The 26,888-nt window shown below is 42.8% G+C and overlaps 1 protein-coding gene across 3 annotated transcripts in view; it reads left to right on the top strand.

Annotated features, from left to right (window-relative positions):
* The window catches only part of eIF5B (eukaryotic translation initiation factor 5B), a 501,408-nt gene that overhangs the window by 383,365 nt on the left and 91,155 nt on the right, over window positions 1-26,888 (top strand). For all 3 annotated transcript variants that reach the window (XM_067136000.2, XM_068225162.1, XM_067136001.2), the window contains exon 21: window positions 7,025-7,186. In XM_067136000.2, coding sequence (XP_066992101.2) covers window positions 7,025-7,186 — 162 coding nt within the window. The remainder of the gene's footprint in view (window positions 1-7,024; window positions 7,187-26,888) is intronic.

Genomic DNA, 26,888 nt, shown 5'->3' with positions numbered 1-26,888 from the left:
GTGCGACGTAAAAGCCCCTAGCATTCCTTTTATGGAAACATCGCCTTCTGCTGTGCACTATACGCCTTTCTACTCCGGCTGAGAGCGCGAACATTGAACTAGTGTACAATTTCTCCATTTTTAATTCACAACTCAGCGCTACTAGTATGTCTCTCAGTCAGTCGGTCGGTCGGCCGGCGCGCTGGCAGGCTCTAACTTTCTTCTTCCCCATCGTGCAGACTTCATTCATTTCATGGGTGAGAGAAAATCTCACCACGCGCCCGTACAATATCATACATTTCTAACCAAAATATTGTAAAATACAATAATTATTAAGAAAATAAATACACGAAGCTCTAAGTTAACAATTACATCTAAATATGTACTGTAAAGATGAATTTTTTCATTAATTTCATGGGTAAGAGAAAATCTCACCACGCACCTGTACAATATCCTACACTTGTAACTGAAATATTGTAAAATACAATAATTATTATGAAAATAAATACAGAAAGCTTTAAATCACCAATTAAATCTCGTTCCAACTCACCACGCGCCCGTTGCCGGGGTGGGGATGATTCAAGCTGCACTTTTCCATAAAATCAACAACCACTAAGAGCATTTATTTGAAAGACCAACAGTGCAACAAACCGGTATCGTTTCGTATTTGGAGTTGATAATATTGGAAAGATATACGGTATGTTGGTGTGTTCCACCATCACCTTCTGCTATGTACTACACGCCTCTCCACTCTCACGCTTCCTGTACTTTCGAGCGAACACCCAAAACACTGTCACTCCGCTGGTCAGAAAGCTACATAAAACAGTGCATTATTTGGCAACTTATTTCTTCGAAGGGTTATGCTTACGCACGAAATCATTTATCTAAATTGCCTTCTATGAGCATACTGAGTCGTTACCTAGGGTCCTGGGAGACACATCGTGCCAAACAGGAATGACAGATCTCGTCAAGGACAGACTTATCATGGAAAATGAAAGAATGCATGAGCCCGAAAAAGTGTGCTCCTTCATTACTGATGAAATGGCAATAAAACAGCAATTGTTACGACAAGAAGTTGGACACATTTTGTGGTCATGAGGATACAACACATGTCGGGACTATGTCCATTTCAATTTCCTTACATGTGGTAGCCTATATCCACTTCTTACAAACTACCCGTTGCCCATTTCTTTTCGAAGAGGCAGTATGGTGTTGAAGAGTGAGAGATTCGCTCACCACGCGCCCGTTGCCGGGCTAGCTAATGCGCTTGGCCTCGTAAAAGGTGACTAAAAGGGACCGCAGAGACTCTTAACTATTGAGTGTGGGTTGGCGACCACGGGACCCTTAACTGAGGCTTGGCATTGCTTGCACTTACTTGTGCCAGGCTGCTCACTTTAATCTATCCTATCCCATCTCCTTTGGTTAACTCTTGTTCTTTTCCGACCGCGGCGGTATTAGAGCATTCGAGGCGTAAGGAGTGAATCATTTTCGTGCCCTTCGTGGCCCTTGTTTTCCTTTGGCCGATAACTTTACTTCTCGAAGTGTCGGATCCCTTCCATTTTTTCCCTCTTATTGTTAATAGAGGATGGTTGCCTAATTGTGCTTCTCCTTAATACAATAATCACTACCAGCACTGTTGAAACGTGAACTCAAAGGGCAGATCTGCTATTGTATATAAATTTAATTTTCTTTACTTTCTACTAACGTTGTGGGGTGAGCTTATGTTGAGCTTTCGGCTTATGTTGTGAAATACACGGTAACTGTCTCTGATACGCGAGTTGTTTAATTGGTATGTAAATCTCTATGACACGGAAATATTTGACAGAAAATATGCTTTGATGTATTAGAGTTCCTAACTCCGCGACTGAAAGTGTCGATGGATCGAGAACAGATATCCTGCCGTGGTAACACGTGGAGGATACGTAACGTTGCAATTTTAGTTTGATAAATTGATTTAATAGCTGCATTTGTGGATTGGTGGTAGTGTCAGCTGCTGGATTACAAGATCGCGTTTTCAAACCTGGTAGAATTAGTGGAATATTTGAAGGGTGGAGAGACACAACACATCCGTTCCTCTGCTATTATTATTATTATTATTATTATTATTATTATTATTATATAATTCATTTACATTCTGAATTGTATTATTATCGAATGTGTTCACACTCGTAAGAAAATAATTTTGTTCTATGAAGGCCTTTATTCTTTTCATGGAATAAGGCAGTGGCGGTTCCAGGTGTCTAAAACTGAGTGAGCAGCACATGCGGATGAAAGACCAATCGCAGTAACGAATTTTGGACCTGATTAGCTGCGGCATTTTGCAAACCTCTGTTAGAAAAAATCAGTACTTAAACTCACTAAGATACCTAATGTGCTTTGAATAAACACATTTTAAGTTATCGGCCGTTGTCCAGCGGCGCTAGTTCTTCCAGTATGGATCCGGGATACTATTAAACGGTTTTCACTCTTTTCTTTCTGTGAATAACAGCACAAAATTCGACAGTCGTCGAGTGTTCATTGTTGACCTCACGTTTATTTTTTGTTTCTTTTTATTCCCTTCGTCGATGAAAACTTCGTTCCGCTCTGCTAACAGACAGCGTAATGATTTATTCACTTCATTGTGTACCATAAGCTGTTCATTTACCTTTGCGAAGATATCAAGTGTTCTCCCACTTAATCCTTTCAGACCGTTCCTACATAATTGTGTAGGTATAGCTATAATCCTAACGTACTCAGTTGTGTGGGCTGGGTTTCTATGTTATGCTACTTACGCAGTAATGTTCCTTCGCTCCAAACCTATGTGCATCGATTGTGTAGGTACCAGGCTATTAACTGGAATTTTAATTAATTTCCCGCACTGTCCACCGTGAGGCAGTACTGTATTCATTTAGTAAAAAATCATTTCAGGACTATAAGACTTCCAAAATTTTCCAATGTGGGCAGTCCTGAAGATGGTTTTCCATGGTTTCCCATTTTCACACCAAGCAAATGCCGGGGCTGTACCTTAATTAAGGCCACGGTCGCTTCCTTCCACATCCTAGGCATTTCCTATCCCTTCGTCGCCATAAGACCTAACTGTGTCGGTGAGACGTAAAGCAAATAGCAAAAAAATTAAAAAATTCCAACTTCTGGGTCTGAAAGCTTTTGGTTGTTTCTATTACATACTTCAATTTATTGTGCATGTCCAGAAACTTTTACCTGTTTTCGGTATCATTACCTCTTGATGTCGCTAGTGATTTGTTTACATTTCCAGTGATCTCCAATTGGTTCCTGAAGGAAGGTTAAGGTTTTGACAAGAAATACGCTCAGCCTCACGAAATTGGTCGGCAAAGAAATATTTAATTTTATATAGTCTCCAAACGTGAGGATTTTCGTAAGCTGTGGACAGCCGGTAGCTGGAGAGATACTTGGAATTCTACCGTCTACACAGTATGTTCATCCTCTTTCAAACAAGAAAGTCATCATCTGCGACGTCCAATTTTTGTGGCGTTGAGTGCACATGCACACGTGTACACGCATGCACAGAAATGTTGTCTCGATATAAACAAAGCATGGCGTCCCTCCACCTCGCTTAACGCACTGCTACAGGTAAACAGTCTGCTACAAGACTGTTGTGATTGAAATGGACACCGTGTGTATAGCAATACACACACTGTGCCTTCAGCACTACCACTTCAGTCCCTTCCCCTCCTTTTCGTTACTGGAGTGGGGCAAGGAGGCGACTAACATAAGAAAGTCGCCTACAAAGACAGTCAGCCAGCACAGAATATCAAATAATTATCTTTATCATCAGTTGTAGTCAGTCTGAAAAACGTGTAATTTCATAGAATTTTCAAAATACAGTTAGCAGTAACTATTTCTCATTCGCCGTTCCCTATGTTACTTTCGTTTCTGCCTTGAGAATGTGTAACGTCTCTTGATATGCTTCGTGGTGGTGTTCCCATCGTTTACTTGACAGTGAATTCCAATTAAAAACTACCCAGTACTGACAGCGTTAAATATAACTCACTAAGGCGAATCCAGAGATGCTCTTGAGTCTAGATTGCGTTCATCATTGAGATGGTATACTTCTAAGTGAAGCATTTTAAGTGAACAAAATGTACGCGTTAGCTGTGTGTGACAGCGCCAGATTCGAATACGGCTTTAATAATACGCACACCGAGCTCTGTGACCCCACCACCACCACCACACCTTAGCAGAATTATCGTGCATCGTAGATCCTTCCCCTAACAAGAGCAACCGAAGTTTCGGCAGGTCTCCATCTACGTTACTGTACGAACTGACTTGTTTAATCCACGGTTTAGAAACATAATCTTCTTGGATGCATTACATCAAATACACTCATGTTCATAATGTAAAGGATCCTCGAGATCCACGGGAAAACATGGGGTACGGCAATAATGTGTGCACTAAAATGTGTCCTGGCAACAATGTGACTCGTGGCAGAGTGATACTGATACAAGATATGCAGGAAAACCGGACATGGTCAGTGGGTGGCACTGACCGTGTGTGGTGCCCCTCCGTCGGTGGCATACAGAACGTCAGTATGGGATGTGATGACCTCGCATGGTAATACAAGCTGTACAACGGCTCGCCAGATGATCAGGCCGTCTAGCATCGCTTGTGGTAACGTATCCCATTGCTGGAGGTCAATAATGGTCCGTGGTGACGATGTTAGTGCTGCAATTCTTCGGCCTAGGGCGTCCCATGCATCTTAAATTGTATTTAATTTCGGAGAATGAGCTGACCACTCTCTATACATGTGATACCTTCATGTTACAAGGACTCATCCAGCAGGTTATTCATCATACAGAACCTAGGCCCATATGCACCACGAAAAATCGCACGTACTCTTGCAGGATGTCCTCTCTATAGACCGCACCCTTCACAGTACCCCTAGGAAACATGCAATGGAGTACGTGCTCCTAACATAATCCTGTTCCTGACGAGAGCACTGGCGCTGTCATTTCGGTCCCTTTCCACAGTATTAGCAGGGTTGTAAAGTGCCCCAACTGCATCTCAGGTGAACAGTCGGAGAGAATCATTCTCCAGGCTAAACCGCGAATCATCTGTAAACAGGAAATTGTCCCACTATTCCTGGATCCAATCACGGTGTAAAAGACACCACAATTGACCAGTCATGCGCTGCTTTTGCGTGAGGGGAATGCATCTGGCGGGTCGCCTAGCATCCAGAGCAACCTCTCGAAACTGACAGTCTGACGGGAGATTCGTGACTCGGAGGCTGCTGTAGCATGTGCTGTGCTGTAGGATCTCTTCGTGCATGTTGGGCAAGGTAAGGATCCTCACGCTGGGTTGTAGCAAGTGGTCGACCTTGCCTCTACTACCGTTGAATGTGTCCTCCCTCCTGGAATCTTCTCCGCAGCCGTGAAATGATGCTGCGGGCAATATTTAACCCCAGACCGATCTCGCGCTGATTGTGTCCGTCCTCTAAAATCTGCGATGATCCGGCCTCACGTAAGGTCATCCTGCTTCCCTACGACTCGAATACTGTGTGGCAAACGCACTCGACACGCATTCAGAACCGCAGTACCAAAGACCTTTGCCCACACAGATATCTTCATGTTACAAGGACTCATCCAGCAGGTTATTCACCATACAGAACCTAGGCCCATATGCACCACGAAAAAATCGCACGTACTCTTGCAGGATGTCCTCTCTATAGACTCGCGACTTAGCGTGCCATGTATGTCATATGTTTCCGTGCTGTCCATCCGTAGTTTAATCTGGACATTTATACCCATGACGCAATGTTCCTCATAGATCTCCAAAATCCCTTACCTTATGAACATGAGTGTATGTATCCACATTGTCATTCATTGTCATTTATTCTGAAAGATCTGAGGATTTTCACCTTCTTCAAAATAAAGAAAAGCCATTTCTGATCCAGCAAGGTCCCAACTGTAAACTTTTGCCTTGAAAGACAATGAACGAGTACGTAAACCATCTTCGATTTGCCGACGACAACGTGCTCGCTAATGAAGACCTGCAAGTGATCTCCAATTTTGATGTGAGCCGTTTAGTTCCGATACAACCTCGTGATGAAGTAAACATCTTCAGTATCAAGCTCAATACGTTTCGGACCGGGCGAGTTGGCCGTGCGCGTAGAGGCGCGCGGCTGTGAGCTTGCATCCGGGAGATAGTAGGTTCGAATCCCACTATCGGCAGCCTTGAAGATGGTTTTCCGTGGTTTCCCATTTTCACACCAGGCAAATGCTGGGGCTGTACCTTAATTAAGACCACGGCCGCTTCCTTCCAACTCCTAGGCCTTTCCTATCCCATCGTCGCCATAAGACCTATCTGTGTCGGTGCGACGTAAAGCCCCTAGCAAAAAAAATACGTTTCGGTTAATATGAATATTATCTTTAGTGTTGTCAAAAGCTTTTTCATAGTGAATGGATCGATACCAGGGCGTCCGTAATACCAATACTGTTTCGAAACACAGACAGAATTTTACTGGTATTTTTCTCTTTATAGAGAGTTAAGAATGTTTTTAAACACTTTCAGAGCGTTTCTCATTAGACTAATTAGCCTGCAATAAGTAAATAGCACCGTTTAGAATTCGTCTTCTTATAAAGGGAATTTCAGCCGGTTTGCAGGGATGTTTCCAATGTTGTAGACGAGGTTAAACATCGTCAAAAGGAACTCTTTATTATTAATATCAAACAATTAAGAAATTATGTGTTAATCTGGTCCTACGGCTTTGCCAGATTGTGCTTGACCTAAGCTTTCTCCTGCGAATATCTGGGGAATATCTCTTCGACTTCACAGATTCTGAGCGACGGTCTTTGCAGAGCTCTGTTGTGAAAGAAAATCAGTCTGTTTATCGTTACCAGGCTGTGGTTGTTATTATAGGAACCTATTAGAAAACTAGAACCGGCACTGGAATAAAGCATTGATGTTTTTAGGTGTAATAAGGGTTGTGAAATGAAGCTCTGAATTATGTTTCCTCGTTCTTTTCTGTTCCTCTGGTGTGGCAGAAGATAAATTACCTCTTCCAGCGTAACATTCTGAACTCTTATTTCAGTTCGTAGACCTCGGTGTCGTTACGAGCATCGAAAGCAACCACAAGAACGTAGAGTCTGCGCGCAAGGGGCAGGAGGTGTGCATCAAGATCGAGCCGATTCCAGGAGAGGCACCCAAGATGTTCGGCCGCCACTTCGACGAACAGGACTTCCTCATCAGCAAGGTGAGTCCAGCAGTTGTAATTATTACAGAGATTGTAAATGTAACGTCACATGTGTATGGCAGATAATCCCAGGATCAGCGTTTCGATCCCGGTCGAAGAAGAGTATGGGTGAGCTTACATTTTGGCACATTATGGCGAAACAAGATATATTGTTTCCAATGTCCTTGAGGTGGTAAACCAGGCAAGGTCTTAGTACAGCTCATACGGAAGGAGCGTTCGTCCTGTTGGGGAGATGCGATGCGCCTTTCAGAATAGCATTTTTTCCGCAAAACTAGTTGATATCTATTCAGAACGTATTTTTCCGAGATGCCCTTTAAGGAAAGACTCAAGGAGTGATGGTAAATAGTATGCCGATGACACTGACCTACTTGCAAACAGCATTGGGATTGGTATACTCTACAGCCGAGTATTGTCCGTCTGTTTCGCTAAGAATATTGATGTTGTTCTGAATCAGACGATGCGCATTGTCAGCGACTCAGTCAGATCTACTCCTCTTTTTTGGTTGGCAGTCTTAAGCCACATAACACCTCCAAGAATACGCAAACAAAACAGCCTAATACGCGAGTTCAGGAAGATAACAATGAACCTAATTCTTCCCATTTGTGAAGACATGGTTGTTAGGTATGGACGTCTGAAATCAAGATCTCCACCCATTCAGACTGGAAGGGAACTCATTAATAGGAACTTTAACGGTTCTCGTGAATGCCAATTGGAGTGGACCAACACAGCTCCAGATGAATGGCAGGCCCTCTTTAGTCTTCAACCACGAACCTACTACGCTGGCGTAGCAGGGAGAGAGGTGATACTCCCACGTGGCGGATAGGGGGGTCATAACCGGCTTGCCGGCGGACTTGAGGGAAATAAAATACCTCTCGCGGACCAAACATACTGCCCCCTGCGGGTGGGGGACGCACATGTAGAATACACCCGCGGTATCCCCTGCCTGTCGTAAGAGGCAACTAAAAGGGGCGACCTAGACGCGGACATTGATTGCGGATTGGTATAATGTGTCTGACCTCCTGTGGGTGGGAGAGGCTGAATACATCCACAGGTAATCCCTGCCTGTCGTAGAAGGCGACTAAAAGGGTCGTGTGGCCATGGTCCCCTCTTTATTTTTTAATGCTTTTCCTAGGGTCAGTTGTAGACCATTTCCAAATTTTGATGTGCGTTCTGCCCGGAGATGGGCCTCTTACGTGTGCGATTACGCCCAAAAGCCCGCAATTGCCCACCCAGGAACATTGCGAGTGGGAGCGCCATGTACCTTGGCAGTAGTATCCGCCTGACAACACAGGTCTCCGCACAGCCGAATGCCAGAAAGACATATTATTTTTTTTTTTTTTTCTATATTTAGTGCTCTGTACACACTATGGGGTACATGCTATTGCGGGTGACTGGAGGAAGGGAGTCTTAGTGCTCATTGCCTCAGTCATCCCGTATTAGGCATCGTCCAACATCGGGCCCCGGGCAGTACCTGCTATGACCAGGTGGGTATGGCCTTGGCTGCTTGGTTCGGCTACAGAGACCCCTGATCGGAGTGGGTGGCATTCGGGCAGGAAGTTTTCGGGCATGGCTACCAAACGAAGTCGCCCCTCTCAAGGTGGTCCCCCACACGAAGTCTTTAACTTTTGCTTCCCTGAGAGGTTCAACTCCCTGGGAACATGCGCAGCGTGAAGGAATGGGATCCAGCTTCCCTAGGTTTCTGGTCGCTACCAGAACCGATGGGCATGATTTTAAGCTGGTTAAAGGCGGCTACACACGTTACTGTATAACTGTGCGATTTAACTGCACCAACCGAACTGCGGAGATTTATCTCACGTGTGGATGGTAAATCGTTGCAGTTATTTCTGCTTGCACAGTTCGTCGGAGCAAGTTCATTTTTCTAACCAATAAAACTGTGTCGATTGCGTTTGCACAGTTTTATCGCAACGTGTGGACCGTGGCGACTGCCGATTGCTCAGTTCAAGTGAGTCACTCGTTAAGATAGTGCGCGCTACAAGTTATCACAACATGTTTCAGGAAGACCAAAGCTGATATTGTGAGCATTTAGAAGCTTTCATTGAATGCTATAGAAATGAATATTGTCTCTGGCAGACAAAGTCTAAAGATTATCACAATCGGAACAGAAGAAACGGCGCCTACAGTAAGTTGATTGAAAAATATAAATTAATTGACTGCAAAGCCAACAGAGACGTAGTTGTAAAAAAGATTAATAATCTTAAGACGTCTTACAAAAAGGAGTTAAACGAAGTTAAACAATCTAAAATAACGGCGTCAGGCACTGACGAGATATACACTCCGCGTCTGTAGTACTTTCATCTATTGGACTTCTTATATGATCAACACATACTACATGTAACGCTAATAATAATTTTCTCGTAAAATCAACGTTAAGGCGTCTACGCACGTTACTGTATAACTGTGCGAAACCGATAACTGGAATGTATTATCTGCAGCTGTCTTGGAGCCTTTTCCCCTAAATATAAGATGCTTAAAGGAAATTATGCAATATCCTGTAAATTACCATGTGACAGTTGTATTTCCAATGTTACGCCCTGCCGGGAATTGAACCCGGGACCCCTCTGACCAAAGGTCAGCACGTTAACCATTTAGCCATAGAACCGGACCGAACAGGACTAACGTGCTGTTATTCTGTAGTACGAAGCGTAACTCATTTAATAAATTTACGTGTCAATATTGCTTTCTCTGTAGTAGCCAATTTTTAAACCACACGCTGCTTGTCTTCTTTTGCTTTTTCATTATACACACACACAGGCCCAACACTGCTAGTACGTCATCATCGTCCCTCGATGACATGTTGCCTTGATAAATGTCTGATGAGATCTGTCGATCGACGCAGTTATCTGTACCGTGTGGAGGCTATATGGCTTTCAGTTTTACTGCGCTGTTCACCGTTGCAGTTAAATCGCACAGTTATACCGTAACGTGTGTAGCCTCCTTAAGTCTACGGCGAACTTGACCTCGGGAAAATGCGCAACGGTAGTTTGCTTATGAAGACCCGTACAGCACTGCAAGCTGATCAGTAGCTAAAGTGCGACCACTTTGGCGAAATCCCCGTCAAAGTGGAGGAGCATAAGTTCTTGAATCTGGTTCGCGGAGTCATCTTTCACCGCGACCTTATTTTGAACACTGACGACGAGTTGATGGAAGACATGAAGAACTGTGGCGTGACACACGTCCGGCGCATTCCACGCAAGGTCAACGGTGAAGACGTTGCCACTGGTGCCTTCATTGTCTCTTTCAAGTTGTCAGTGTTACCAGAGAAAGTCAAGGTAACAACTTATCGTTGCGATGTGAGGCCGTACAACCCGCCTCCTATGCGATGCTATCAATGCCAGCGATTCGGACATATGGTATCTCGCTGATCGAATCAGTCTGTATGTGGTACATGTGGACGAGTAGCTCACGGCGGGGAGGAGTGCACAACTCCGTACAAGTGCACTAACTGCTCCGGTTTTCATTCTCCTCGGGATCGGAACTGTCCGACATATCTGAGTGAGAAGAAGATCCAGGAGATCAAGACCCTGGATGGTCTTTCCTACCAGGAAGCGCGCCGTAAGTTTAATTCCACGAATACACCTGCCCGTAAACTCGACTACAGCATGATAGCTCAGTCTTCCAGGTTCGTCATTGTCACCTGTGCTGATCGCTGCGCCCAAGGCGACTGTTGCTGCTCCCAGCAACGTCGCAAAAAGTAAAAGCTCGAAGGGGGGGACCACCCCACCTTCGACCAACCAGAAGTCTGCCGGCTGGCAGTTCCCAGTCTCCCCTCCCTAACAGGTCGGCGAAAGCCAAGTCCCAGCCGGCGGAGGCGGCATCGTCGACCATGGCTGGGAAACCATCTCCCAGCCCGTCTAAACCAGAAAAAAAGAAGGCGGCGAAGAAGAGCGCCCTTGCTGAGCGCTCTCGCACTTCCCCTGCGAAGGAGAAGTCATGCCCCCCATCTGGGGTGTATGAGTCTGCGCCAGGAGGTACTTCTGCTCCCAAACCTGCGCGCTCTCCTCGTGGGGGACCTGCTCGCCCCCGAAATACGTCGAAGTTCTGGGCGGCATCCCCGCCGTCTGTTGATGACGGAATGGATGTCGCGCTGTCCTCTACATCTACGGATGTAGATGTTGATAGTGTTTAGGCTTGCGAGCATTTTGTCCTTTTATAGTCCACACTATGGCACTGTTACAGTGGAATTGTAACGGTTATGACAGGCATCTTGCCGAGTTATTTCAGTTAATTAGTGAGTACGCAGCGAGTATAGTCTGTATTCAGGAGACCAACTTCAGACCTGGTCATCATACGGTCTTGAGAAATTTCAGACTATACTCGACAGAACGATATTATGCCCACCGGGCGTCTGGTGGCGTGGGCATTTTTTGTCCGTTCTGATACTTACAGTGAACAGGTTCCTCTACGGACCCCACTGGAAGCAATTGTGGTGCGGGTTCCTCTGCCTGTCATAGCAACAGTGTGTAACGTTTATTTTCCATCAGGCCAGCCTTTTAACAAAAATGATGTCACTGATCTATAAGCTTCCAACTCCCTTCCCCTTGTTGGGAGATTTGAACGCCCATCACCCCATCTGGGGCTCTGAGACGCCTTGCCCCCGGGGAAGAGAGCTGGAAACATTAGTAATAGAGCTGAATTTTTGTATTTTGAACACAGGGGAACCAGCACACTTCAGTGTACGTTACGGCAGATATTCTCGCATAGACGTAAGTAAGTCTATGCAGCCTAACGTTGGTTCCGCTGTTTCGGTGGAATACACACGATGATCTCTGTGACAGTGACCATTTTCCCATCATTCTTACTTTGTTCAAACATAAGTCCATCGGGGCTCCCTCTCGATGGATTCTTAAACATGCAGATTGGCCAAAGTACACATCACTAGCTGTCTTAAACGACGATACCGGGAGGACTGTCGGCGAGGAGTCCATTCCGTTCTCGGGTCCTTCTCGTCGAAAACTCGTTCCTTGGTGGAACGAAGCAGTAGCAGCAGCTATCAGAGAACGCCGTCGAGCTCATAAACGTTACCGTAGACAGCCTACTGTGGCCAACTTGGTAACATTTAAACAACTCCGCGCTAAGGCGCGAGTCCTTATTCGCCAAAGTAAGAAGGCTTCTTGGGAGAGATGTGTGTCGTCTATGACGTCACATACTCCATCGTCGCAAGTGTGGACTAAACTTCGACGTAATTCGGGTATCCAAGGATCATCATCTGTACCGGGAATTTCCATTGCAGGCAACATCGTCACTGAACCACTCTCGATTGCTAACCATCTAGCTAGCCATTTCGCGGATGTGTCTGGTTTCGGGAATTACCATCGTAATTTCCTCGCTCTGAAGCGGGAGGCAGAACGTCATCACCTTAGTTTTGCCACCCAAGTTTCAGAGGACTACAACGTGCCCTTTTCGGAGTAGGAACTCCGCAGCGCCTTAGCGCTTTGCAAGGACACGTCTCCTGGACGGGACATCATCCCTAACCAGATGTTCAAACACCTTAGTGAGGATAGTCTACTATATCTCCTTCGTGTGTTCAACCGAATCTGAGTATAGGGTGATTTTCCGTCTCAGTGGCGAGAGAGCATAATCATTCCTGCCCTCAAGCCTGACAAAGATCCTAAGTAAGCAGGAAGTTACAGACCTATTTGTCTTACAAACTGCCTGTGTAAGCTATTTGAGAGGGTGGTAAATCGCCGACTCGTGTGGTGTCTGGAGAAACAAGGACTCTTGTCCGAGTACCAATGTGGTTTTAGAGCCGTTCGATCCACCACTGGCCACTTGGTACGCCTGTAGAGCTCTATCCAGGATGCGTTTCTCCGCAAACGGCACTTGGTAGCTGTTTTCTTTGACTTAGAGAAGGCCTACGACCACATGGCGATATGGTATCCTTTCAGTCCTGCATCAGTGGAGATTCCGCGGCAACTTGCCGGTATTTATTCCGAATTTTTTGTCCCTCCGTCTACTCCGTGTCCGAGTAGGGAGGACATATTCGCAATACCACGTTCAGGAAAATGGAGTCCCACAGGGATCGGTCCTTAGTGTCAACTCTGTTCGCGATTGCCATAAACGGTATTGTCGCTGCTGCTGGTCCAGCAGTAATACCGTCGCTATATGTGGACGATTTTGCTCTGCACTATAGTTCGTGCAGTATGGCAGTCGCAGAGCGACAATTACAGCAAGCTATTAGAAGGGTGAAGCAGTGGACCTTAGAACATGGCTTTCGGTTTTCTGCCGCAAAGACCTCTGTTGTCCACTTTTGTCGTCAACGTACTCTTCACCCCCATCCTGAGCTTTATTTAGGAAATGCCGTTCTTCCAGTTGTTGACACCGATTTCTTGGGCTCCTTTTCTATAGTAAATTATCGTGGGAGCCACACGTGCGGCAGCTAAAAGTGCAATGCACCAAGAGGCTTAATCTCTTGAAGTTTCTTAGTAGGACTAATTGGGGAGCGGATCGCACGGTGCTCCTACGATTCTATAGGGCACGTACTTTATCCCTGTTAGACTAAGGCAGTGCAGCATATGGCTCAGCAAGATCAAGTGTCCTTTCAAAGCTGAACAGCATCCACCACAGCGGGGTTCGGTTGGCGACGGGAGCCTTTCGAACAAGCCCCATAGCTAGCCTGCTCGCTGAGTCTGGTGTGCCGCCTTTACATCTGAGGCGCCAGCAAATGCTTCTTACCTATGCTGGTAATTTGCGACAGATGCCACTTCATCCAAACTATCCTTGCGTATTCAACAATGTCAACCGTTTGCTGTACGCTGCTTGTCCTCGAGCAACGCGGCCGGTTGGAATACGCTTGGATAGCAGTTACACATTGTTTGACGTACCTTCGGTTCCTTGCCTTGTCAGACAACCAAGTGGGGTACCTCCGTGGGTCGTTCGACGACCTGAAATAATCCTGGATCTGCACACTGGCCCGAAGGAAAACACGGACCCTTCGATTTATCGGAGGCTCTTCCTGTCCGTTGTTGGCCGCTATCCAGGTTCACTCGTCTTCTACACGGATGGTTCAAGGACAGATACGAAGGTGGGCTGTGCGTTCGTTGTCGACAATGATAGGTTTCTTTTTGCTCTCCCGGAAACCTGTAGTGTGTACACAGCAGAGCTCTATGCTATCTGTGGAGCTCTGCGGTACGCACTGTACGATGAGTGCCGACACTTTCTTGTGTGTACTGACTCCTTGAGTTCGCTCCAGTCTATTGATACCTGTTTCCCTCGGCACCCTCTGGTGCAGCGGATCCAGGACCTGCTGGCCGGGTGTTCGGATGCCGGCACCAGAATCACGTTTCTGTGGCTCCCAAGCCACATGGGCATAGAGGGAAACGAGTTAGCAGATCAGGCTGCCAATGAGGCAGTTATACTGCCCCCGTTGCCTTTCAAGGTTCCAGCAAGTGATATTCGCTCTCAGCTGAGACATCTGGTTATGTCCCATTGGGAGATGGAGTGGCAGTCCATTCCACTTCCCAATAAGCTGAGAGCGATAACAGGAACAACGAAGGTATGGAGGGCTTCCCTTCGCGGAGGGAAGCCGTGGTATTATGTCGTCTTCGGATCGGCCACGGTATCGTGACTCACTCGCATCTTTTGATAGGAGAACCACCTCCGGTGTGTACCTGCGGCGACCATCTTACCGTGGTACACATCCTTACGGAGTGTATGGACCTGGTCGATCTTCGCCGTAGTCTTAACCTCCCGGGTCAGCAGACCTCGTCATCCGCTTTATGAGGGATAGTGTTTTTTGTCTAATGATGTCCTTTGTCGTCGTGTATGTGTAATTGCGCTTTTATCCCATTGACTTATTTTACTTTGTGTTGCGTATTTTAATGTGTTATTTTAATGTCTAATGTTAATTATGTGTTATATATCTGCACTACCAGACAATGCATTATTCCTTTTTTCCCTGTATTTTCTCTTATTTTTATTAGAAAATAAGATCCACTGCTGTTTTAATCTCATACTCATTTCTCATGACCATTTTTTTAAACTCTTGTCAGTGGATTCAAATTTTAAATATCATGTATCATGTCGTCCATTTCGTTCCATTAGGGGCCGATGACCTTCGATGTTAGGCCCCTTAAAACAACAAGCATCATCATCATCTTTAGTCTTCAACATCCACCACCTGGTTTTAACCTCCCCAGAAGAACTTGGGTTCTTCTCAACAGAGTCCTTACCAGTCGTGGGCGATGTGGGTCATTGTTGCCTAAGTGGTGTATGCGCTCCTCCCCTGAGTGCTGTTGTGGTGAGAAGAAACGGATCATCCGTCATATTGTCATTGAATGTCCAAGGAAGTCATACTCCGGTCAGCTGGAGGAGTCGTGTGTGCTTCTGACGGGGTGTACAATGGTTGGACGGATTAGATTTGAGTTTGTGAACTGTTTTTGAGATTGGTTGATTGTTTGAAGTGTTATATTGTTTGTTATATTTTTGAATGTTTGTATGTAGAGATATGTACTAGCCATAAGCTAAATAATAATAATAATAATAATAATAATAATAATAATAATAAATAACTTGCAACCAGCCTGCAGGATCTACAAGAACTGCTCACGGTGGTTAATCACGTTAAGAGGACCAAGTGGACGGTTATCAGTATGGAAGGGATTTTAAGGTGAAAAGTATCGTCAGAAGAGCGGAAAGAAACGTTCTGAAAATACATACAGAAAGGTGTTGATGAAATCACTTTATTAAATTTGTTTATTATTATTAAGGTTTAAACCAGTTACATGAACTTTCTTTATCCCATTTCCATGTTTGTGACAGTAAGTCGCTTGCGCTTTAAGCTCAATAGATCCTTGAAGGATCCATAATATTTCATTCAGCCTGGATATCTTTGCGTTGACTCAAGCAATGACCGCTGCTTTTCACATCCTTAAGCGAAGGCGTGTTCCAGAGTGGTTTGCTTAGGTTTCGACTTCGAAGTGTATATGTTTGCTGTACTGAATGTGCTGATTTATTGTTTCTTTGATGCTTGTCATCGACTGCAATATTTACTTCACAAAGGGCACTTCGAAGAATGATGCCATCAGTTTCGACAAACTACATCTTGAATTCTTCTGAAAGTGCAAACAACTTCTTCTTAACCATCGGCATTATTTTTGTGTTGTGAAAAATACCGTTCTTATCCGCAAGGGTAAAACATAACACGGTCAACAACAGAGCACACATGTTAAGTGGAATCGTTAAATCCATGCCAGTATTAACTGAACTTAGTTTAAACTTTTGCAGCAGCATATTTTTAAATTTTAATTTGATATCAAGCTCCAGGTTGGCCACTCTTGCCGAAGTTAGGAACGTTGCGATATTATCGATATGAGTAAATATCAATACTTTTCCTCCAGATATTCGATATTTCAGTATAAATATTGTTGTGGTATCGGTATTGTTGTGTGACATTTTTCCTGATATCGAAATTACGATTTTAAGAAATAATGGTATTAATTAAACAACAGCTACAAAATTATAATGAAGAGTACATTTCATGGGAAGTCTAATGGCCTAATTGTAATACGGAAAAGAGGTAGTGACCGGTAACAAGGATATTCTTCTTATATTGTTGGCTATCCATTCATTTGTCAATGTTCTGCGTGTGTCTTGCGTTGGTACTGTTAGCCTGTTGCATATTGTTGACATTTTGTACTTAGCGAATAAATATGAAATGACGTTTCTGCATTGGTGGTTTTTCCTTTAAAGTTGCTTCCAATTGTGAAGATGGCTCCACCGACCAGTACAGTGTGGATACACTTTAAAAAAGTAGACAGTAATGTCACAATGTAAACAATGTTCTAAATACGTAAAATTCGGTGCAAATACGACTAACTTCGTCAAGCACCTATCTTATCATCACCCAGCTTTGGCCAGGTTGTGCACAACAGACGGTAAAAAGGGTGGCATTGTACATCAAACGAAGTCAAATGAACCTTCGTTATCTTTATCACCATCCACTTCAAGGATTTATCCTTTTGACGATCATGAAAGTAACGTTGACAGTGACGCCGATCTTCAACGAAAGAAATCATTCTTCACGGTCACCCAAGCATTTGAAAAAGCATCTCATTGTTCTGAAGGAGGGCTCCGACCTGTTGCAGTAGTAAGTCACATACTTTATTTTATCTGTAAAGATAATCGGCCTTTTTCTCTTGTTGAGAAAAAGGGGTTCAAACGATTGATGAAACTTTTGGCTCCTTCATTCGAAGTGCCGTGTATTTCTTGTGTCAAAAAGCAATCAAATTTGAAATATGAACGTGTCTCAAACAATTTCAAGTTAAGGTCCGTAGCGGCCCCTAATCTATGTCTAACTTGTGACTTGTGGAGAGAAACCATGGCTGAGAGAAGTTTCCTTGGTGTCACTGTGCATTTTTAGAGGGTACTCTTTAGCCTGTTGCATATTGTTGACATTTTGTACTTTGCGAATAAATGTGAATTTTTAATAGCACGTAACGGTTCTGCATTGGTGGTTTTCGCTTGAAAGTTACTTTCAATATTGTGAAGATGGCTCCGCCGACCAGTACAGTGTGGATGTACTTGTTTTAAAAATAGACAGTAAACTATCACAATGTAAACAATGTTCTAAACATTCATTTCAATAAAACACATACATCACCGCATACTGCTGAGGATATAAACAATACTCTTTTGTCTGTGTTGAAGGACTGGGGTATTGTACGGGACAAAGTCATGAGTGTTATGACAGATAACTGTTCTAATATGATAGCAGCTATAAAGAAGTCATTCGAAAATCGTCGGCTCCCATATTTTGCTCATACCCTAAATTTGGTTACAGAAGCGGCTACATCCATGACGTGCATTAGTGAGTCGATATCCAAAATAAGAGCGGTTCAGGAGCGTCAAAATCGACATCGCGGAAGGTCACCTGAGAAAGTTTACTCGATGTAAATACTAGATGGAACTCAACGTTCTACATGATTGAGCGATTTCTGGAACTTCGGACAACCATTGCTGAAGCCATAATTGATTATGCTTCGAGTTCTGAAACGCCGTTGTCATCGGAGATAGAAATTTTAAAACAACTCCGCCATCTCCTTAAACCGTTTGAGTTTGTAACGAGGGAAATTTCTGGGGAGCAGTACCAAATACAGTAGAGACAATACGCGACATTTACGGATTTCGCCTTGCTAAAACGGGAGACAATTCGACGGTGGCGCTCCTAGTGACTTGACCTGAACAAATCGCGCTAAATTCAAATATCAATGGAAATGCATATACGGAAATGGATAAATGAATAACGTCTAGAAAGAAAGTGGTATTGAGATATTAACTTCGAAGTTGCTAAAGCAATTCTGGATAAATCAATGAAGAATTATTTAAAAGGTTATTATTCAAAGACTGAAATTAGACACACAAACAAGATATGAAATGGGCTGCTGTGAAATGGCTTGATCTTTCATTTATGCATTACTTTTTTAGCTTTAGCATTCCTGCCTGAACTTTTACGGTTGGATTTGTCTTTTTTCTCATTTAAAAAACATTGTATGTTCACATTAAGACACTTGTCAATAAAAATATCGGCACATTCCTTACACACATGATGCAATGAATTAACATTTAATAGCTGGACAATTTTCCTCTTAACATGAAGCCTACTAACAGAAAGAAAATCTATAAAATCCCGGCTTTAATCTGAGAAGAGAGATTAAAGAAAGAAAAGTATGAAAATGTTGTCGATAGTGATGCTTTGAGGAATATTTACGTACAATTAGAGTAAACATGTAACATACCCTTGGCTGTATAGTCGAGGATTTTTAAAGTCGCTGGCCTGGAAATGATCTGAACAGATCTTATAATTCTTATACAAGCGTAACGTCCCTTTTTTCTTGTACACCTTATCCAAATCACTTCTGTGACATTTCAAAAACCACAGATCACACCTACAACAACACATCGGTATTGAAGGTTAACTGCTGCACTATACAATAAAATATGCGTATTACATTTTATGCCAGTTAAAATATGGATCGAGCAGGTCAGAATATGAAGTACTATAAAAATCTCTGTCACTGGAAGAATATATATGCAAACACAATATTACTTACATGTTCTTATCACGAGGGAACCTGAAGAACGACCGCGCATTTTTCTCTACTTCGTAATTGCTGCAGCTAAACACAGCACATACCTTTCCCCTCATGTTGAGAGGAGATATCAAGGAATGACACACGCTACTATTTAATTATGTCAACTCACTGAAAACGCATAAATAACAAAAATACACGTGCTCTTATGAGATAATCAGTACTGTTCAGGTCTATCTGCTAGAGTGAGCTCCAATAGCTGTCCCTCGATATCTCGCTCAGTGTCGCGTATTGTCTCTACTGTATTTGGCAGTACATGACCCTTTCGAAGGTAATTCCTATGCTCAATTGTTTATCAGTACAGATTTGCTGCAAGTGCCAAAGCCATGGCGAAAATATGAGCTGCTATAAAGGAAGAAAATATTTTTCTGCAGGCTCACGTTCAAGTGAATCAGACGGAGATACAACAAAATAGCACTGGTTTTGACTTCTGGAGTGCTCATAAAGAATTAGCTCACGGTACGAAAAGGAAGAAAACATCGCAGTTGTTGAGTGATGAACTGTTAGTTTACTTGTCTAATCCCGTATGTTCCTTAAACAGTAATCCTGTAATGCAATGGGAATATATGAAAACCATATCTCCAAGACTCTGCAATGAGGCTCGTAAGCATCTCGTTCGGTTGGCTACGTCAGTACCGTGTGAACGCCTATTCACGAAGGCTGGTGCTGCGATCACTCCATTGCGAAATCGTCTCTCTCCAAAATACTTGGATATGGTCATTTTCCTAAGTAGTGTACCAGACAATGAATGGTTCTAACTGTTTTAGTTAGCTCATGTTTTGTGTATCAAAGGTCTACTAGTGTATTTTATTCAACACGAAAACATAACATCATTATGCTTCATTTTGTAATTAATTATAGTTTTTCCATGATTTTCATACTATATTTCGATCTTTATATCTTAATTAGGTTTATTTTTATAAATAGTTCTGTGTAGTTCTAAGTGTTTTTGTTTGTTCATGTTTTGCATACCGAAAATCCACTTTTAAAAAATCAGGATAAAAACATAACCTCAGTGTGCTTGATTTTGTATTTGATTATATTTTAATCGTGATTTCAATACTAAATTTTGATCGTTTTATCTGATTGTATTAATTACACTATGCAACAAATTTTAAGGTCACAAAATCTTTTTTCGAAAATGTAGGCGTTCATTATGTATTTTGACCTCCTGAATTCGAAAATGATACGGAAAACATCGTATTACCCAGAGTTTTTGCACAGATCGCATAAATCTGTAACTAATGATTGATATTCTGAGCTTCATATGGGGTTTTAGTGTTTATTATAATAGACACGAAAGTACCATATGAAGCTCAGAAGCGGTACATCGCTTTCAACTGTTCAGCACTTGCGCTCCTAGTGGCACGTAGCGAACTGTCACGTTGCAAATGACGCTGGCTTTCCGTCACTGTGTTGTGTTTGTGGAAGAAAGTACGTGTTAGTCTTAGTGCAGAATGTCTACCCAAGGTTGTGTAAACAGTTTTTGTTATATATGTGGTGAACTTGTGGTGAAAAAGGACCGAAGAAACATTACTACTTTCGTGAAAAAGGTCTACCATGCCTATTTCAGAGTGAAACTCGGCGACATCGATAAACCATGGTCCACAGGTCGTGTGCATTGTGTGTGTAGAAGATTTACGATGGTGGGTGGAAGGAAAGAAGTCATTACGATTTGGCATCCCTATGGTCTGGCGAGAGCAACAGGATCATACCGACGACTGCTACTTCTGCTCTTTTAAGATAACTGGTTTCAACAAGAAAAACAATAAGACTATTGAGTATCCGAACAACATTCGCTCAGCTATTCGTCCTATTCCCCATGGCCCGGATTTATCTATACCACAGCCTCCGCAGACATTAGATACGGATGACAGTGATGACATGGATGTGCAGGAGACGGATGATACTGACTTTGAAGCAGGCACAGATGAGGCCCCTCTTCTGTTCACTCAGCCAGATCTAAATGATTTAGTCCGTGATCTGGGACTGTCAAAGGATAAAGCAGAGCTCCTAGGGTCAAGACTGCGTGAAAGACATTTCTTAGCACCCGGAACGTCTGTTACATTTTATAGAAAAAGAGACTTGATATTCACGCAATATTTTTCTCAAAATGACGTGTTGGTGTACTGCAGTGATGTAAAAGGTTTGATGGGTCAGTTCAACATTCCGTACGCACACGGTGACTGAAGACTGTTCATTGATTAATCTAAAAGAAGCCTGAAAGCAGTTCTGCTGCACAATGGTAACATGCATGCCTTAGTACCTGTCGGCCATTCTGTGCAACCGAAGGAAACATACGACAACATGAAGGTGCTTCTTACTACCATCCATTATGAGAATCACAATTGGATTGTGTGTGGCGATTTGAAAGTGTTGGGTATGCTTCTAGGACAACAGACCGGATATACCGAGTTTCATCTGTGAATGGGACAGTCGTGCTCGTGACAAACATTGGGAGCAAAAGCAGTGGCCCCGAAGGTTGGAATTGGTTCCAGGGGACAAAAATATCAAGTGTGACCCTCTAGTGGAAAGATACAGAATACTCTTGCCACCTCTGCACCTCAAACTGGGCATAATGAAGCAGTTTGTCAGAGCATTACCTAGGTGTGGCAGCTGTTTCAAATATCGATGTAACAAGTTCCCCAACCTGTCAGATGCTAAGCTGAAGGAGGGTGTGTTCAATGGTCCCGATATTCGGAAAGTAATGCTAGATGAAGATTTCCTTAATTCAGTGAATGCCGTGGAGTGAGAAGCCTGGACTGCCTTTAAAGGTGTGGTTCGAAACTTCCTGGGGAACAATCGCAGCCCAGAGTATGTCGATATAGTGGAGAACATGCTGACGAAGTTGAAAATGCTGGGATGCTCAATGAGTTTGAAGTTACATTTTTTACATTCTCACCTTGACTTTTTCCTCCAAACCTGAGTGCTGTAAGTGAGGAACAGGGTGAAAGGTTCCATCAGGATATAAAGGACATGGAACGACGATACCAGGGAACTTGGGATGCTGGATGCTTCACTGTGAGCACACAGAAGTGCCCCATAAGAGGAAAAGCAGGGGCGACGCCATGACAACTAAAAAAGCACGGAATGAATTACGTTAGTGCATGTTTTTACCACATTCTCTATATGCATCTGTGCACTGTGTGCATATTTCAATATGTTTTTGGTTTACACCTGTATTCTAGTTCAGCATGATTCGTGTGACATATATACAGTGTATGTACTACTTCACTATGTGATATCATTATTAACAAAGTATACGTTTTGTGCCAAAACTGTGGGTGATATATTTTCAGTGTCATTTTTGAATTCAGGAGGCAGAAATACATAAAGTACACCTACGTTTGTGAAAAAAGATTTTTCCCTGTTGCATAGTGTTATTTTGTATTTCCTGAAACTCCTGTGATCCCAACTTTAACGTACTTTATAATATAAAATCCTTATTTGTTTTGGAAAATATATTATTTGATATCGAGAGATACCGATATTTTCTTTTGGTAATATTGGCATGTCTATACCTTCATTTAATATCGATATTTCATTATATCGGAACGTCCCTAGAGGTGGGCCATTGTTGTTGGAATATGAATTGCTGGTGGATTTTATAAATTATATTTAGATTATTGTTGACTTGATTAAGCAAATTTTCAAAAATCTGTTCATTGAGAGAAAAACATGAAATAGAAGGGAAGGGAAAAGGGTAAAAATGTAGTAATCTCACAAAAAGGTGCAGTAAATTGTGTGTATTTAAGGATTGTTCCAACAAGTAGTTTGCGCACGGTTTCGTACCGATTCATGGACTGATGTAAGCGCATGCGCAAACTATGTACTCGTCGGGAACCATCGCTAAATAGCAGTCTTTTGGAATGGTTCGTGAACGGTCAAGAAAAAGTACAATGCGCATGCGTTCACGATTACGCGGGAGATTCGTGGTCAGCACGTTTGAGGGTAAATAAACAGTTCTTGTTCTCCTCTGCTTGTTAGTGCTCCTTGAACATGTCATTATCATAGCGAGATAATGTTTATATATAATATATATTGAGAGAGAGAGAGAATTTAGGTTACTAAAGTATTTATTTCATTACATGTAATTTATTATATTTAAACGTAATTGCAAACAAGTAAAAATTAATAATAACCTGCCTGAATAATTATCATTTTTTGCTTTTGGGATATTGTAATGTATCTCCAGATCACCTTCACTGGAGGCTGAGTTCATAAAATCAGAATCGCCTTCAATATCGTCATGTATCATTCTTGTAAGTAACTCGTGTCTGTTACATTGTTAGTGTGTAGTCAAGTATGACTTTTTAATTGTATAATAACGCCGTACTTCTATTTAATTGTAATAGTATGTGTAACGTGTCGTCTGCTCCCGCCAGATGATGATGAACGATCAGCTGTTCACACCTATGGACCACAATGCACAGCTCACAGTTATTTTGGTGTACTGCGCATGTCACAGACGAACAGTTCTTGCTCTGTACCACGAACTGCTTTGCCAGTCAACAAACTGGTTCATGAACGATCCACAGTCTGTTGGAACAACCTACTCCGCGTCCGCGTTTGATTTTGAAGTTTGTTGGAACGCTCTTTCCTTACCGCGCATGCGCTGGACAGTTTGCAAACTGTTCCTGTTCGTGTTGGAACAAACCTTGTTTCATTTCATGTTCCCAAATACATAATTTATATTGACCTGTATGTACTTTAAAATCCTTTCACTAGTTATCAGCAGGAAAGTGGATGGTATTCGAGGCACTCTAATAGCCCGCTATTAGCCATGGGCAGCTAGTGGCGCAACTAGTTGCCCTGGCGAGTCACGGACCATTGGATCAAATGGACTGAGGAACTAGTTGCCGGCCGTCTTCTGAGCCGGCAACTAGTTGCGACTGGCGACTTTTAGTTGCTCAAATGCGTGACGGGGCATTGCAGTAAATGTAGCCTATTAGCCGTAGGCGACTAGTGGCGCAACTAGTCGCCCGATGTACCTTACCGCGCATACGGAAGTCACTCAAGTTCTTGTTCTCACACCAGCTTGACGTAATGCGGAAGATGGAACGGTATTGAGTCAGCGATCCACCTAACCATTATTTTTCTTCATTGCCTTGTTTGGTTTCGTGCTGTGGTAGAGTGAATATTTTACTTATTGTGATAGTTTATTTATTGAACATGGAGGCATCAAATACACCACAACAGCAAATGAAGGAGATGGCAAAATTATGAAAGTCAAATAAATACTGAAGACATTTTTGAAGTAAAATGAAAGCCGGTCAGTTGGGATTGTAGAACTGAAGCTTACACTGACAAAATAGAAACAATGAATTCTTGAAAGATCATTTTAAAGAACTTTATTCCAGAATTCGAAGCAAAACCCGCAGGCGAGAAGAATACTCTAGGTGAGTATTTTATATATATATTTGCTAGTGGCTTTACGTCGCACGGACACAGATAGGTCTTATGGCGACGATGGGATAGGAAAGGGCTAAGAGTTGGAAGGAAGCGGCCGTGGCCTTAATTAAGGTACAGCCTGGTGAGAAAATGGGTAACCACGGAAAACCATCTTCAGGACTTCGACAGTGGGATTCGAACCCACTATCTCCCGGATGCAAGTTCACAGCTGCGCGCTCCTAACCGCACGGCCAACTCGCCCGGTATGTGAGTATTATAAAACGTTTACTACTCTTATATGGAAATATGTAATACCCATAAAAATTATATAATTGTTTACATTTACAAGTACCATTGATCCATTATATGGCTATATTAGTGAATTATAGCTCAGCTGGGAAACACTTGTTTAGTCCTGTGTCGTTTCCCATTATTTCTTCTTTTATGAAGCCGAGCAATTCGTAAAACGACGACTTTGACATGCGCAGGTAATTGGAAAATTTACTGTCATCCTCATTTAGATCGTCAAACAATATATAATATAATACTCTAGTCAGTCGGAAAAAAATATAGGATGTTTCCGCATTTTCCTTACCCTTCGGTTTTTCCTTTTTAATAGAAGAGCAAGAAGTAGTTCTTCCTTGTACGCCATTCTCTCAGTGACTCTTCCCCGGTATGAACCGAGCAATTATTCACAAATTGCGCCACTGATCGCCCGGTACTTAAATCCTCTGGCAACTAGTGTAGTTCAAGTAAAGGACATCCGGGTGTAGATCCCTATCTCCTAACCACGTATCAAGATGGCGACTACTGTGTGTGAGTCTGTGATATCCGTAGTAGATAATGGTGTAAGATGCAGTGAAAAATGTGGCATTTGCAGAAGAGTAGTTAAAAATGGGATTCTGTGTCGTAAGTGTGATGAATGGTACCATTTTCGTTGTGCAAATATTGTAAATAGGACTGATATTGAAGAAAGTGAGTGGCTGTGTCCCGAGTGTAAACAAACTGAGAGTGAGGCAGAACAACAAGAAAGAGAGACTTACGAAACTATAATTAAGATTTTAGGAGTGCTACAAGAGGACTTATGCGCTCTGAAACATGAAAATGAAAGCTTGAAGGACAGAATAAAGAAACTGGAAGATAAAGAAGACATTGGAGAAGAAAGATCGCCGTGGACGGAAGTGACGCGTGGCCATTTTAGGCCTAATGTTAAACATATGGGAGAAACTACGTACAACTTAAAACCGGGAAAAAACTCTTTGCAGTGCCAAAATAGATTTCAGTTATTGCAGCAAGTTCCAGAAGAAGACACACCAAGTTTTCCAAATAATTTTAAATCCAGTGGAGGTAAGCTACAGAAGAAGAAAACCAACCGAAAGTCAAGATCGCCAAAGATTCATCTCTACGCAGACAGTCAAGGGCGGGGTATGGCAGAAGGCATCAAGGATGAGCTGCAGAATCCAGAGACTGAGGTTTTAGGACTAATAAAACCAGGTGCCAAAACTGAAGACGTCCTTTCAAGTTGTGATCCTGTGTTAGAGAAGGACAATTATGTGGTGCTTGTGAGTGGTACAAATGACATTGCTGCAAATGAAGGTGAGGAATTAATTACGACTCTCAGAGGTAAGATTTCTAAACTACCTGACTCAAAAGTAATTGTAGTAAATGTGCCACCCAGTTTTGACCTTTTTAGAGGACTCATGTGTGAACAAAGCTGTACATGATGTAAATATAAAAATCAAGAGATTAAGTAAGAGTTTTAGAAATGTCTATGTAGTAGATACTTTAGGTCTTGGCAGGCAAATGTTCACTAGACATGGGTTACATCTAAATGGTAATGGAAAAACAACTCTCTGTAGACAAATTGCTACAATTATCAACAGAGATTTGCAAACTAATCTGTACTTAAGAAAACCCATACCACTAAACTGGCACATACAGGGAAACTTGCCAGAAAACCCAGACCCTTAAATCAAGATCTATGTACAAGGATCTGGGTTCCAGGGAAGTTCTCAACTCATGAGTCAAACGTTACCCAATTGCAACAGTCAAGTTTTAGGGAGGAAGGAGGTCTGAGATTGCTCTTGGTAAACTGTCAGAGTGTAGTAAATAAACAATTAAAATTCGGTACATTGATGGAATCTTATGAGACGGATGTGGTGATAGGAGTGGAATCGTGGTTGAGAGAAGGAGTGGGTAATAGA

The sequence above is a fragment of the Anabrus simplex genome, chromosome 1 (assembly GCF_040414725.1).
Source record: "Anabrus simplex isolate iqAnaSimp1 chromosome 1, ASM4041472v1, whole genome shotgun sequence".
Classification (NCBI taxonomy): domain Eukaryota; kingdom Metazoa; phylum Arthropoda; class Insecta; order Orthoptera; family Tettigoniidae; genus Anabrus; species Anabrus simplex.
Note: the sequence above shows the minus strand (reverse complement) of the source record. Positions and strands in the feature narration are given on the sequence as shown.